At 34.0% G+C, this 14,870-nt stretch overlaps 1 protein-coding gene across 8 annotated transcripts in view; it reads left to right on the forward strand.

Annotated features, from left to right (window-relative positions):
• Positions 1-14,870, forward strand: part of Gphn (gephyrin) — a 337,298-nt gene that overhangs the window by 198,457 nt on the left and 123,971 nt on the right. For 4 of the 8 annotated variants that reach the window (XM_090344303.1, XM_090344307.1, XM_090344304.1 and 1 more), the window contains one exon: positions 2,569-2,625. The exons of the other annotated variants lie outside the window; for them this stretch is intronic. In XM_090344303.1, the coding sequence (XP_090200429.1) occupies positions 2,569-2,625 (57 nt within the window). The remainder of the gene's footprint in view (positions 1-2,568; positions 2,626-14,870) is intronic. 8 annotated transcript variants of the gene reach the window in all.

The raw sequence follows: 14,870 nt of genomic DNA on the forward strand, positions 1-14,870 counted from the left end.
CACTCCTAGAGTTAGGAAATATGAAAAGTAAGTCCATCTTACTTAAATGCTATTTTTTTATTTTTTAATTATTTTTTAATTGTGATAACTGAATTTCTTTTGTACTATTTCATTATAGTTGGCTTTTAAAGGCTGACTAGAATAAATGAGAAAATTAAATTTTTAAATTTTATTTCAGTATTCAAGTTTTTATAGACAAATCTTTTTCCAATTTTTCCTATTTTTCAGTGTAGATATTATAAGTATTGTCTCAGAAGCTACAAAAAGTGAAATGAATTGCAGCCAATCTCATTTATTTTGTTTTAGTTTTTCATTTATACCAATTTCAAAGGCAGTTATTGATAAACTGCTCACCACATCTCTATTTAAAACAGTCCCCTAATCTGTTATTCGTATTATAGAGTTTAGTGGTAACTGTTTTTTTGTTCTTATAATTCATTCTTTCAGTTTCTCTTTTTGCGCTTGGAACTGAAATAATAGAAAACATATAGAAATATACTAAGATGAAATTTATTTCATAAATGGTTAGAATGACAAACATATTTACATATATAAACATGTTCTTACAAGCGTGGATTTCTTTTCTAGCCCCAATTTATTTCCAAACCTATTGAGGGAATATAATTCTAAACTAGAAATTTTAAAAATGAGTATTGCAACTAGCTTTGCCATTAACTTTCTAAGTTTAAGAGGTACTAAGGCTGCTGGACTTAATGTAATTTTAAAGCATATAGAAATAAAAGACAATGTAGATACTATATAATGGTTCTGGAAATCTTAGGTGTCTGTTTTTAGGAAGCAATATGAGGCAGTAGGCTAAGGCTATTTTTTATAGGTAACTACCAGCCTCTGTTTACAATACAGATGCAGTGAGTCTTCCATTAAGATGGAAAAGAAGTAGATATCATGAACTGACTGAATTTACTCTCCACTGGGAGATCCTCTCTTACAGAATCAAAGTATTGATTGATCTCTATTCTAAATTTGGCAATTTTCTTTCATTAAGAGAAGTGGTAACTAGCCAGGCTCAATGCCTGTAACCCTAACTACTCATCTGAGAACATCACAGTCAAAGCTCCAGACTCCAAAAGAGTCTGCAAAATTCTTATCTCCAATTCAACCCAAAGCTGAAGTGGAACACCAAGTTTATCAAGAAGCAAAGCCAAGGTAATGTCATGCTTTGAGTTCATGCCCTAGTACTGGAATGAATGAATAAATAAATTGATATTTCATCTTTGAACAAATTATTAACACTGAAGAATTGGTTCTTTTAAAGTTCTATTAAAACAAAAGATCAATACAAGATGCTTTCTTCCTTTTATTTAAAAACAAATAATTGTGTTAGTACTCGCCACTCTCAGAGGCATTCTAAATAAAATAAGGCAATCTGTATCTTGCTTTTAGGAAGGTTTATAGTTTGATCATGTTTTTCCTACCATATTTTCATCAGTACTTTGGAATGTGCCATCGTGTTTATAGTTCTACTATCTCCCATTCAAAAAGGAACATCACAATTAACTTGACCCTATGCTGGTTTTTCTGGAAACCACCATTCTCAAGGACAATGATTTTAGTGTAAAACAACTTGAAATTATGCTTGCTCCTTCCTCTTTTGTTTTGTCTCCCTATTTAATAAAAAAGACTATTTATATTTCACTTCTATCAAACAAGAAAAATCTCACTTAAAAAGACAGTTTGTATTGACAATCTTCCTTTATTCATTTATAACTGGTGTGGAACAAGTTTTTTTAAATATTAATCTTACTTTTCCTTTCATCTATCTTTTTTGTTGTTTGCTTGTTTGTTTGCAGTTAGCTTTTTATTTTGTTTTCTTTCTTTATTTTGAAACAGGATCTCATTCTGTAGCCAGATTAGCCTTGAACTTGTGCCTCCCAAATGCTAGGGTTACAGGTGTATGTCACTTTTCTGGCTTCATTTCCCATCTTATCTCAAAGAAAACAAAACCAGAAAGATTTGAAAGAGTGACTATATCTAACATTGGTCTGGCATTAAAATTTTCTGGTTGGGCAGCACAATTGTTTAACTGGGACTTTCAGTGACAGCTGAACAACCTCCATGCTTGGGTCAGCAAGCAGAGGAACTTCATTCTGTCACATATCAAGAATGATGCTTGTCAGGAATGATCTTACCACTTAAAGAACATTAATGCTTATAGTCTTACCATTGGTGTTTTATGATATTACAGTGGAATAGACAAACACCGAAAAAGAGAAAAAGTGCATAGGTGTATTTGTAATTCTTTGTTTTTTGTAAGCCAATTGCAAATGTTACACTACTCCAGATACTGCTTCTTCAGGAGCCCCCAAGATAACCAAAAGTAAGTGTCAATTTCCTCATCTCAGGAATAGTGCCATAACAAAGATTAAATTCTAGTGACTTATTTGCAGAGCATGTCATATAGCCTCTGGATTAGTTAACTCCTTGGCCTCCTAAGTGGTACCTGAGTCAGCTGATGTTTTTGCATGTATTATTTATTAATGTAAAGAAAAATTTTTAAGTTCACTTTTTCTTTATTCTGTCTTTTTTACCCATCTTCCTTCATTGTAGCAAATTAGACGGCCGGATGAAAGCAAAGGAGTTGCTAGTAGAGTTGGATCCCTCAAAGTAAATATGTTTCTAACATTTTTTGGCAAGATTTTGTCTATAGCCTACACTTATTTTTGGAGGGTGGGGGAGGAAAGGGGGCTTTTTCCATTTTTCACCATCCCATTTTTTATTTTAATATTTTTATTGGCTGTTGGGTCATATTTCTTTTTTTGTTTCAGCTACACATAGAGCAACCAGCTGAAGGCAAGCTGCCAAATAACTAGCTTTGAAAGGCACCACAAACAACAGAAGAGGCAACTGCCTCATTACAGGTGCCTATGAATTGGGGTTCTAGAGTAAACCGTTCCTCTGATTGATGTCACTGATTTGTGATAAGCTCCCCTAAGACAGCGAACTAATATAAATTCAGAATGTCATTTCCCCTTTTAACATTTTTTGTAAAAAAGACTTAATTTTACTTAATGTCAGTAAGCAGCAGTAGTTAATTCTAGGAAAAAATACCATCAATTAATAATACGTATTGAATATATGTTAGCATAAAAATTAAAAAGGAATTTGTATATGATAGTGTAATAGGTCCACATACAACTTAAAGTGTTAAGGACCCTTAATCCCTTCGTTTTGTTTTAGATTTTAAGATTTAAAAATACAAACAGGTATGTTTAAATGTTTACCCGTCCATATATATAATTTCTAGAATCCAAGTCAAATATTTCTGATATAATGACACAATTTGCTGGTGGCTAAATGCCACTTGGTAAACATGTATTGGACATTCAGTACTTTTGACATTTAATCACAGTGTAAAAGTAAATAAGTTATCATAGTTAAATAACATAATCACTGATTATTTGTGATGCTGCCACCATTAATTTAAGTTAGAAAATTGTTCCAACTCTAAAAATAGGCAGAAAAATCCTCCACAAAATTAACTATTTTTTATATCTCAATTTCCCTCATCCTGATAGCAATAGTAACTTTAATATTAAAAATGTCAGATTATTCTGGCATATCCTAAAATTATGAATTCAGACATTTCTAATTTAATATCTACCCTGTGACCTAATACTAAATCCTTTCAAAACTTTACACACGGTTTATGAAATATAGATTTCTATATTCTGCCCTCTCTTCTACCTTTAGTTTTACTTTTTTGTTATTTGTGCACATGTAGGTACACATACTTATATGTGTTGTATGTTTCTGTTCTTTATTCAAGAAAAGCCATCTTCTCTGTTCTTTAAGAATGCTTGACAGTGGAAAGCAATTACATTAAAATGTTACATCACCAGCCAGGCTCAATGGCTCATGCCTGTAATCTTAGCTAATTAGGAGGCTGAGATCTGAGGATCATGGTTCAAAACCAGCCTGGGCACTAAAGATTGTGAAACTCTTAATCTCCAATTAGCCACTAGAAAACCCAAAGTGATGCTGTTGCTCAAGGGGTAAGGTGGTAGCCTTGAGCTGAAGAGCTCAGGCACAGTGCCCAGGCCCAGGATTCAAGCCCCATGACCAACAAAAAATCCTAGCTACTCAGGAGGCTGAGTTCTGAGGATCTCCATTCAAAGCCAACCAAGGCACTAAAAAGTCCAGGAGACTCTTATTTCCCATTAATCACCAGAAAATCCATGGCCCTGTGGCTCTAGGGGTAGAGCGATAACCTTAAGCTGAAGAGCTCAGGGACAGCGCCCAGCCCAGACAGAATTCAACACCACGACCCCACCCCACCCCCCCACACACAAAGATTATTCTGTCCAGAAAATGTGATAATATATTAAGTGGATTCCTCACTGTTTACTTGTAAGGCGTTATATTTTACCTTTGTCTTTAAGTGAAAATTAATCAATTGTAGTTTAGAGTATACATTATAACATAGAATTAAGTAAAAATGTATAGTACACTATAATTTTATTGATACTGAGCTACAAATACCAAATGGCATCCATAAATATAATACATGAAGTAAACTAGATTAAATATATTTGAGACACAGAGAGAAACTCTAATCTTAGCTTTTGCTTATATAACCTTAAAAGTTATATTTGTCGGGCCAGGAGTTTGGTCTAGTGGTAGAATGCTTGCCTAGCATGCACGAAGACCCGGGTTCAATTCCTAGGTACCACATATATAGAAAAAAGGCCAGAAATGGTGCTGAGGCTCAAGTGGTAGATCTATAGCCTTGAGAAAGTCCAAGGACAGTACTCAGACCCTGAGCTCAAAACCCAGGACTGGCAAAAAAAAAGTTATAAGTATTTGTCTTATTTTGGTGGGTATACCTTATTATTATGTATGTACACATATATATTTAAGAACTGAACATACATTAAGAATTTGTTTCAATATGGAGAGTCTAACTTCAAAAACTTATTTCTGAAAGACAAGCAAACTTTTTAATATTTACATAGTTAATATTTTAATTCCATATTCCCATCAAATAGGAATCTTTAAGTGACTCTAATGGGGAATTATAAGAATAGTTACAGCATTTATTTTCACTGAACTTTGTGGAGAAAATTTAACAAAGTAGGTAATGTTACATTTTGGAAAAATCCTTAATCTTTTAAAATGTTTGTCAAAGGCAGTGAGAAATCTATAATGCTGTAGTATTATTTTGAAAGGAAAAATGAAAAGAGAGAAAGTTGCCTTTTCACTTCCTTTTCTGATGTTTACATGTAGTTCCATCGAAAGCTGGAGGAGCTCATAGATCACCTAGAAGGCAGTATGAAAGGATACTTTCTCAGAGTAAATGTATGATTTTACTTGATGACTTTTTCCCCCTAAACTTCTGCTGACTGGTAATTCCAAGTCTGACTGGTTTGTCCTTCATCTGCATCTTTTTACTTTCTGTCTCTCCCCCTTTCTTTTCTAGCTGTGGCTTCATACTCACATTTATTAAATGAAGATTAGATTGGCAATGTATATGACCCTTAAGCCACAGTAACATTGCAGTTCATAGTAAGATTTTGACCCTAATATAAACTAAAAACATTGTTTTCAAGGTGAATATTTGTTATGTAATAATATAATTTTCAAAGTCTCTTTTCATAAGACATCCAGTGACTGTGACAGGAAGATTATAAAATTATGGAATGCATCTAACAAATAGAACTGGTAGTTTACTTTCTATTTTCATGAAAAATGATATATGTTAGTGTTAGTGTCATAGATAATCTGGCAAGGAGATATATTTATTCTGAGTTAATCTCTAACTCAGATTCTTTTATGTCATTTTTTGTGTAATAATAAGGTTAGCAGCAACATCACCAGGAGCAAATACTTCTTACAGGTGCTTGAGCACAAAATTTGTATACCAAAGACAACTTTTGAGGAGCATCATTTTGTAGCCATTCAATATCATAAATACTCATATAGGCAGTACTTAAAACTATATTTTTTGTTAATGATAATGCAGGTGTGTAACAATGCTTACTCTTCTTATTTACATCTTTTCAAGAAAAGTTCAAGTAAAATCTCAAAGAATATGATATAAATATGTTAAAAGAAAAATACATTATTATGTTAAATAATTTTTACTTAAACCTTATCTCCCATTCCTAGGACTTACAGAAACATTCCTATGAAACTCTGCTTATTTCTTTTATTTCAAGATTATCACACATGTAATTAATATTAGTAAAATTTTATTATAAATATTACTATAGAAATAGAAAGTTAGGGAGATGTCAATTTTCTGAGGTCTCAGGTTTTAATTCTTTCACATACAATCATATAGATTTATATTAAATTTCCAATTAAAAAGCCTAAAGTGATTTCATTAATACAAGCATTAATATCAGCCATTAAATCTTAAAACTAAACAAAAAACCTTGTGTTTTATTTCTCTACTGCTTTCTTTGAGCCAGTTCTTCTTTTCTATTCTTACAAACTTAGAACTAATCAAGCCCTAGAATCTATTATATTATCTTTAGGAGTAAATAAGGATTAGTATCTTATGAATAAATGTCTTATGACATTAGTATCTTATGACTAAACCAATCTGAAACAATCCTGAATAACTGTTCTAGAAAACTATTTTTTAAATGTCCTTATACATGTATTTTAGTGTTCTTCTCTGAACAATTAGAAGTGCTATTTTTCTTTTAGTCAAGCTAATACTAGCAAGTTGAAACTTGCTAAGGATTTAGTGTAGGATCAAAATCTAAGTCTTTAGTGCCTTAAAAATTGGGTTATCTCATGTCACATTTTTTATTTCTATTTTTCAGTGCCTATGCTACTATATAATCTCTGGTCTCAACATCTTCATATTTTGTTTCATTTCACTCAGAAACACTTCGTTCTGATTACCTTCTTTCTACAAAAAAAGGATAAGATGTATTGTTCTAAGGATTCTCTTAACCACAAGGTATAAAAACAAAAATATTAAAAATCAAATAGTGTAATCTAAGAAAACATACAAATAAAATGCTTAAGTAAAAGTTCAGTGTCTCTGCTTCCTCTTTAATTCCTATTACGTAAGCACTTCTTAAACCATGCCTTATTTATTGCTTAAAAGGAAAAGTTACTCTCAGAATCATAGGCTAAATTAAGCAGATTTTATTTCTAAAAATAACTTAGAAATTGTTTATCCTGTGAAAAATTATTGCACATGTTCCCACAATAAATGCAAGTCCCTGAGTACTTTTTTTTTTCCTTTGCCAGTCCTGGGGCTTGAACTCAGGACCTGGGCACTGTCCTTGAGCTTTCTCAAGCCTAGTCCTCTACCACTTGAGCCACTGCATCACTTCTGGCTTTTTCCATGTATGTGATATCAAGGAATCGAACCCAGGGCTTCATGCATAGACAAGCACTCTACCAGTAAGCCATGCTCCTGGTCCTAGAATCTGAGTAGTTTTTAACTCATTAAAACATAGTTGTATATTTCAGTAGAGTGAAAAATTCAGAACTATGTTGCCAATTAAATAGTTTAGTTGATCATTCAGAAGTGTAAGATAAGGTATTAATTAAATTATAGGGACTTAGTTAAATCATTGATGTTTTATCAGTATAATAAATACATAATTATTTTAGGAAGAGAATATCCCGACATCTTGATGGATGAAACCTAAGAGTTTTAGATACATAATAATTTTTGTTTATTGAACTTATGCCTTTCCCTAAATTGATTCTTCTGTAGAGAAAGCAGGATGTATTAGACTCTTGATTTCTAAATTGTGAATCTGTATCTTCTGTATTATCCCAAGTGGGACTAAATTGAACCCTAAATGGATTTTGACAAGTTTTAAAGCAATAATATTGCCAGGTGCTGGTGGCTCACATTCATAATCCTAGCTACTCAGGAAGCAGAGATCTGAAGATCACAGTTCAAAGCTATCCCAGGCAAAAAAAAGTCCGTGAGACTCTTATCTCCAACTGACCATCAGAATACCAGAAGTGCAGCTGTGGCTCAAAGTGGTAGAGCACTAGCCTAAAGCAGAAAACTTCAGGGACAGGTCCCAGGCCCTAAGTTCAAGCCCCCCCACCACCACCAACAACAAAATTATTGTAATAGTAAATAACTTTCAAAATTGATAAAAGTTAAACTAAAATTAGTTTAAATTAAAACAGAATTATTGTGTAATATAACTGCATTAAAATTATTATTAGAAAACAGATGGGCCTAGCACGGTGACTCATGCCTGTAATCCTAGCTCATGCCTGTTATCCTAGTTTAGCTACTCAGGAGGCTGAGATCTGAGGATTGAAGTTCAAAGCCAGCCAGGGCTCATAAGGTCCTATGGCTCTTATCTCCAATTGACCTCTAGAAAATGGGGCTTGGCTCAAGGGTAGGGCAGTAGCTTTGAGCTGAAGAGCTCAAGGACAACACCTAGGGCCCAGGGATAGCACTGAGGTGGTAAGCTCAGGGATAGCTCTCAGGCCGAGTTCAAGTCCCATGACCCACCAAAAAAAAAAAAAAGATTAATGGCTACAAAAATTGCCACAAATCTGTAGATTAATATGTTGAAAGTAATGCCCAAAGAAAAGAATCACGTTAGGGAAGGTTAATTTTCTTTGCAATCAGAAGTATGAACTAGTAAGGGGAGTATTAGAAGTAATAGGCAAGATTGAAGACCATACAGACTGTCTTAAGAATAAAAGTACATCTGGCACCAGTGACTCATGTCTATAATCCTGGTTACCCAGAGGCTGAAATCTGAAGATCACAATTCAGAGCTAGCCAGGACAGAAAAGTTCATGAAACTATCTCCAATAAACTGCTCAGAAAAAGCCAGAAGTAAAACTGTGGCTCAAGTGGTAAGACTGGTAACCTTGATCAAAAAGTTCAGGGACAGTACCCAGGATGAGTTCAAACCCTAGGACCAGCAAAAAACAAAATAGGGAACCTAGGGCAAGCTAATGCTTTGTTAATATGAATCAAGTAAATTTAAAAGTAAGTTAGTGGAAGAACCATGAAACAAGGATAGCTTAAATATTAAAATACTCACAAGATACTCCTGAAATAAAAACTGATTAAAAAGAAGAAAAAAGAAAAGTAAAATACTCACAAGCCACAATTTTGTATTTTTAACTACTATATGTAATGTGATCATAAATATCTGCTGAGCTAGCTGAGTGTGGTGGCTCATGCCTGTAATCTTAGTTTCTTGGGAGACTGAGATCTGAGGATTGTGATTTAAAGCCAATGGGGCACTAGCACTAAAGACCTTGAGACTGTTATCTCCAATTAACCACTAGGAAAGGAAATGGAGCTGTGGCTCCAGGGGTAGGGCGGTAGCCTTGAGCTGAAGAGCTCAGGTACAGCGCCCAGAGTCCAAGCTTCAGGACCGACAAAAAAAAAAATATCTGCTGAGCTACAGAAAAATACAGCTATGTTTTAACTCTCCACTTATATTCTTTTTCAAAGGCTTTAGAAAGCAGTCATTGGAAGTATAAATTATAATGCTAGATTATTAACATAAATGAAAGATAATGAAATAGAAAAAATACTTAATAAGTACTTGTCTAGCTAATACAAAGAGATACTATTTAAATGTAAGACCCTATACAACAGGGCTATCAATTAAAATGAGACTATTTTTAATAATTACATTTTAGTAAGTATATTTTTAATGAGTTGATTTTAAGTATTTGACAATTTCCTAAATGCCTAAATAAGGCTATGTGAAATAAAGCTAATATAAATAATAAGTTAGATTACTTACTTTTTGACCCTTTTAATATCAGCATTTTCTCTCTAGTTGTATTATACGTATTTCTTATGTATATACATATCTATAATCTTTGGAAACATTTTTACTTTCCATTTTCATTCAGTTCTGTAACCCAGAGGTCAACAAACTGTTCTGTAGTCTAAACCATGCTCTTTTTTTAGGGCCACAAGCTAAGAATGAGTTTTATATTTCTTGTGATGGTTGGAAAATAGAATGACATTTCATGGCATGTGAAAATTACATGAAATTCAATTTCAAAAATTAAGTTTTATTGAAACACAAACACATTCATTTGCACATAGTCTTTAGTTGCTTTTGGTCTACAACTAAAGTTGAATAGTTGACGCATACATTATATGGCCCACAAGGCCTTAAATATTTGCTCTCTGATCTTTTACAGACAATCTTGGCTGTGCCTGCTGTAATTGTTTAGTGTGTCAAAATAACACTGACATATAAAAAGAAGTTGCTCATTTTTCAAAGGATGGTTTCAGGTTGTTATGCATGTTATAACCTACCTATATATTTTCCCCTTTTTATATTGTTTGCTTCCAAGTGCTTTCTTCACATACTGCCTTCCCCATGATCTACAGAGTATAGACTATAACTTCTGTTGTGGGCTGTCATGGGGAATTAAGAGTGGTAAATTTCATTCTTCTCATGAACCTTTTTTTAAAGTTGAAAGTATTTTTGCTGCATTTTTCTGTTTTATCACTTCATGACATGCTAAGAAAGATTCTTCCCCTGAAGCCTATTTCAGCTTTTGGTTCCTACTAAATCACCTGTTTTACCTGACCTCAGTATCTTGCCTCCTACACAAAATCAACTGAGAAGTGTATCCTGATATGATCCAGTAACACATTTGTGCGTTAACATACAGTACTTATAAATCTAAACATTATCTTCAGTCAGCCAACTTCTTATTGAGCAGAAATGGACAGCTAGAACCACAGTCCTTAGAGAAGTAATCAGTAGACTTTAGATAACTAAATACTATTTATAGCATTTACTTTCTCTATACAAATATCAACACTTTTTGGTTCTTACATGGAAAACATGATTGGAACCTCTGAGTCTTCTGCTTTTTAACAAGTTGATACGTTAATAATCTGTATTTATTTAAGTAACATCTTGACTCTTTTGGAGGTGATGACTTGTCAGTATCATCATCCTCTAATGTTGGAAGATGATAGTAAATCAATTCTAGGATTATCTCTGGGAAATAGATTGTTTTTTTTACTTTATTAGAATTACTTAATGCAAAAAGGTTAATTTAATTTCTAAATTTCAGTCGTACTGAAAACTTAGAAAACTATCTTATCCTATACCTCAAAAGAAAAATCTCACTGGTACCTATAATTCTACCTACTCAGAAGGATGAGATCTGAGGATTATTGTTCAAAGCTGGCCAAGGCAGTAAGGTCCATAAGACTTTTATCTTCAATAAACTACCACAAAAGCCAGAAGTGGAGCTGTGGCTGCACTGAGTGTGCTGTGGTAGAGCACTAGCCACAAGCAAGAGGAGCTCAGGGTCACTACCCAGGCCCTGAGTTCAAGCTCCAGGACTGGGAGGAGGGGAAATATCATCTAATTCTTATGAAACATCATTTGAAATAAATATGACATATCTTTGAGGCACTTAGTTTTCAATATAGAAATTGTCCTCTCAAAATTACTGTCTATTCACAGTAAGGCACTAATAAATGATTTACATGAAAAGTAAATTTTCCCAGAAATAGAAAATAGAGAGCTGAGAGCACAACAGAGACAGAAAGAGAACTAGAGGTATGGCTCAAGTGCTAGCACACCATCTGTGAGCAAGAAAGCTCCAGTATTGGCAGTAGTTATAATTGTTTTAAACAGAACAAATGTATACTGCAAGATTAACATCTTGCTAGAAAATATCAGATACAAGTCTTTTTATTAGCAATCTTTAGAAATTGTGAAAATTGAGATTCATTTTTTAGGAATAAATAGTTCATATATTTATTCAACAAACACTTATTGAGCACCTTACTACATTTAGCTGTGTTTGGTGTTAGAAATATTGTTAAAGAACAGATCTGCTAAGATTGTTTCTGATTCCCATAGTTTGTCATCTTCTCCAGTAGAAGATGTATATTGTTTACTCTGTATATTGTGAAACTTTATGCAGAATTTGGCGGTAGTTAATGCATACCTAATAATTTCTGCACACGTGGCATTGTGAAATCCCATGAAAGTAGAAGCCACAGAGGTCAACATGATAATATGAAAACCTAAGAATAAAGGACTTTGGTCTGACTGAAATGAGAACTTGCCTAGCAAACGTGAGGCCTTCAGTTCAATGTCTAGTAATAGAAATTTTGTTTTAAAGAGTAAAAACAGACAAGACAATCACCATTCGTCCAATGTGGTATTGTAGTCTCAGCTACTCAATAGGATAAATGAAGCAAGAGGAATTTATGGACTGGGGCAATCTGGGCAATACTGAGATTCAATATGGCTTTGAATATAAAATAACTCTAAAAATAGGGTGAGGGGCTCTAGTGGTAGAGTGCTTGACTAGCACACATAAAGCCCTGGTTCGATTGTTTGGTATCACACCCATAGAAAAAGCTGGAAGTGGCACTGTAACTCAAATGGCAGAGGGCTAACCTTGAACAAAAGAATGTCCAAGGACAGTGCCCAGGCCCTGAGTTCAGGCCTTTGACCAGAAAAAAAAAAATCAGGTGATAAGCCACGTGCCAATAGATCATGCCTGTAATCTTAGACTGCTCAGAAGACTGAAATCTAATGATCTCACTTCAAACCCAGCCCAGCAAGAAAGTCTATGAAACTTTTGTCTCGTTAACCAACAAAAATCTGGAAGTGGAGCTGTTTTTCTCGTGGTAGAGCACTAGGTTGAGTAGAGAAGCTCAAGGACTGCATAGGGTCTGAGTTCAAGCCTCAGGACTAACACACGTCATGAATAAAATAGTTGTTCAGCAAGGTTTGATGGCACATGCCTATTTTCCCAGTACTCAGGAAGACCACAAGTTCCAGAGCAGCCTAGTCTACATAGACACTGACTTAAACAACCAAAGAAACTAACATAAATAAGCAATATATGTAGCTGTTCAGGAATATCAAAGAAAAAGAATCACAGGTGTCATGGCCCCAGCACTGAGGATGCTGAGGCAGGAGACATGCATAAGCTACATAGAGAGATCCTGCCAGAGAAGACAGGTGGAAAGAGAAGACAAGACAAGACAAGACAAGAAGCTCTGAGAAGAAGAGAAGGAAGAGAAGAGATTTTGCTTTAAAGAAAAATAAATCTGGAGAAATTTTGTGTTTAAGTTTTTGTATCTTACTATATTGCTAGTGGCAGAATGTGGGGCTTATTCAGAAATGCGAAAAACTGTAATACTAAAAATCATAATCAGAATGTTGAACTCATAATGGATCCCTATTTAGAGAATACTGTTGATAGTAGAGTTATATACAGTCTCAACTGTAGTTTCCTCATGTTAATTAAGCCAGTCAAGATCAGTGTGATTCAATATTAAAAGTTGTCCACTGTCCTCCTTTTTTTTCTTGAACGAAGCATCTTATCATCAAGATTATACTACAAATCAGTGTCATCTCTGTTGTGATTTTTTTTTCTTTTTAGCAAAGGTTAGTGGTGTTGGTGGTGTATTACAAAGTTCTCCTAATAACTTGAGCCCTTGGATGTATCTGCTTGTAAAGCTTTTTTATTACCTGGCAAATGTATTGGTGGTGGGAGCCGTTTAAACTTTCTGAGACCCTTACTGTTCTATCAGTGTCCTCTTTAACAGTGTTTTCTTTTCCCCACTGCAAAAACAGGCTCGGCTTCCCTCGTGCTCATCTACCTATAGTGTATCTGAGGTATATTTTGCACGTGTTTTCTTACATGGTCAACCACATGCTCGCACTCACCATTTTTATTTTATTTTTGCCTTAATTTATTTTGCCTTGCACTTTGCACTTGGCTGAAAGGGGAAAGTCACCTGTATATTTTTTATAATATTGTCATCTAGGTAACTTTATTTGGGCAGTCACTATTATTACAATAAAATGTCTAAAGGCCAAATAGCCAACTTCATTGTTTCCACCAACTTATTTCCATAAAGACCTTTGAGCCAGGTAGTTTATTATTAAACTCATATTGGATAAAACAAATTCTATTTTGTGTGCCAGTATATATCTACTTCTGATTCTGAAGATTTACATTAATATAGATATGATCCCTTCCCTTTAGCCACAGATATTGGAAAGCACCCAGAATTGATTATTAAATGAAAAAATCTAATTCCTAATAAACAGATTAGATTCTTAGTTTCAATGAGTCTTTTATTTTCATTTTATTTTCCCAAGACTCATGTAGTTCATAGAAGTTTATCAAGCCATGAAAATGAAAATCATATTTTAAAATAATATATTTGGCTAGGCACTGGTGACTCACGCCTGTAATCCTAGTTACTCAGAAGGCTGAGATATGAGGATTGGAGTTCAAAGCTCGCTTGGACAGAAAAGTCCCAGTGAGACTCATCTCCAGTTAACTACTCAAAACAGCAAGAGGAGCTGTGGCTCCAAGTGGTAGAGCACTAGCCTTGAGCAAAAGAGTTCAGGGACATTGCCAAAGCCCTGAGTTCAAGCCCACAGCAGACAAATATATATATTTAAAATTGACCCATGTTTGCTTTTGGGGATTTTAATCTTATTCCTACTGCGTTAACCAGTAGTATAAGTAGATTTTCTTGTTTTTATAAAGTCCATTAAAATAATATTAGCAGACTTTCACTATCTAATTGGTTAAATGTACTTTCCAAAACAAGAGATGAGAATAATGTAACTCAAATATATGATGAGAATATATGTAACTCAAAATGTAGCAAATAAGCAAAAGGACTTTCGTATCCTGTAAAAGTTTAAAATCTCAGCATTAGTCTTTATAGCTTAACATCATTCTACAGCTACTGTTTTTAGACCAGTATTGTCAGCTAGTATTTTTTGATCATAGATACATAAGCAGGACTACCCTTCCAAAAAGAATAACAGAATGATACTACTCTCTAAAATACTAGGTAATTTGTGCAGAATCCCTGGTAATATATCATCTTCACACTTTAAATTATAAGAGAAAAAATTTTA

Source organism: Megascapheus bottae, chromosome 14, assembly GCF_031878675.1.
Source record: "Megascapheus bottae isolate mThoBot1 chromosome 14, mThoBot2.hap1, whole genome shotgun sequence".
Lineage (NCBI taxonomy): Eukaryota > Metazoa > Chordata > Mammalia > Rodentia > Geomyidae > Megascapheus > Megascapheus bottae.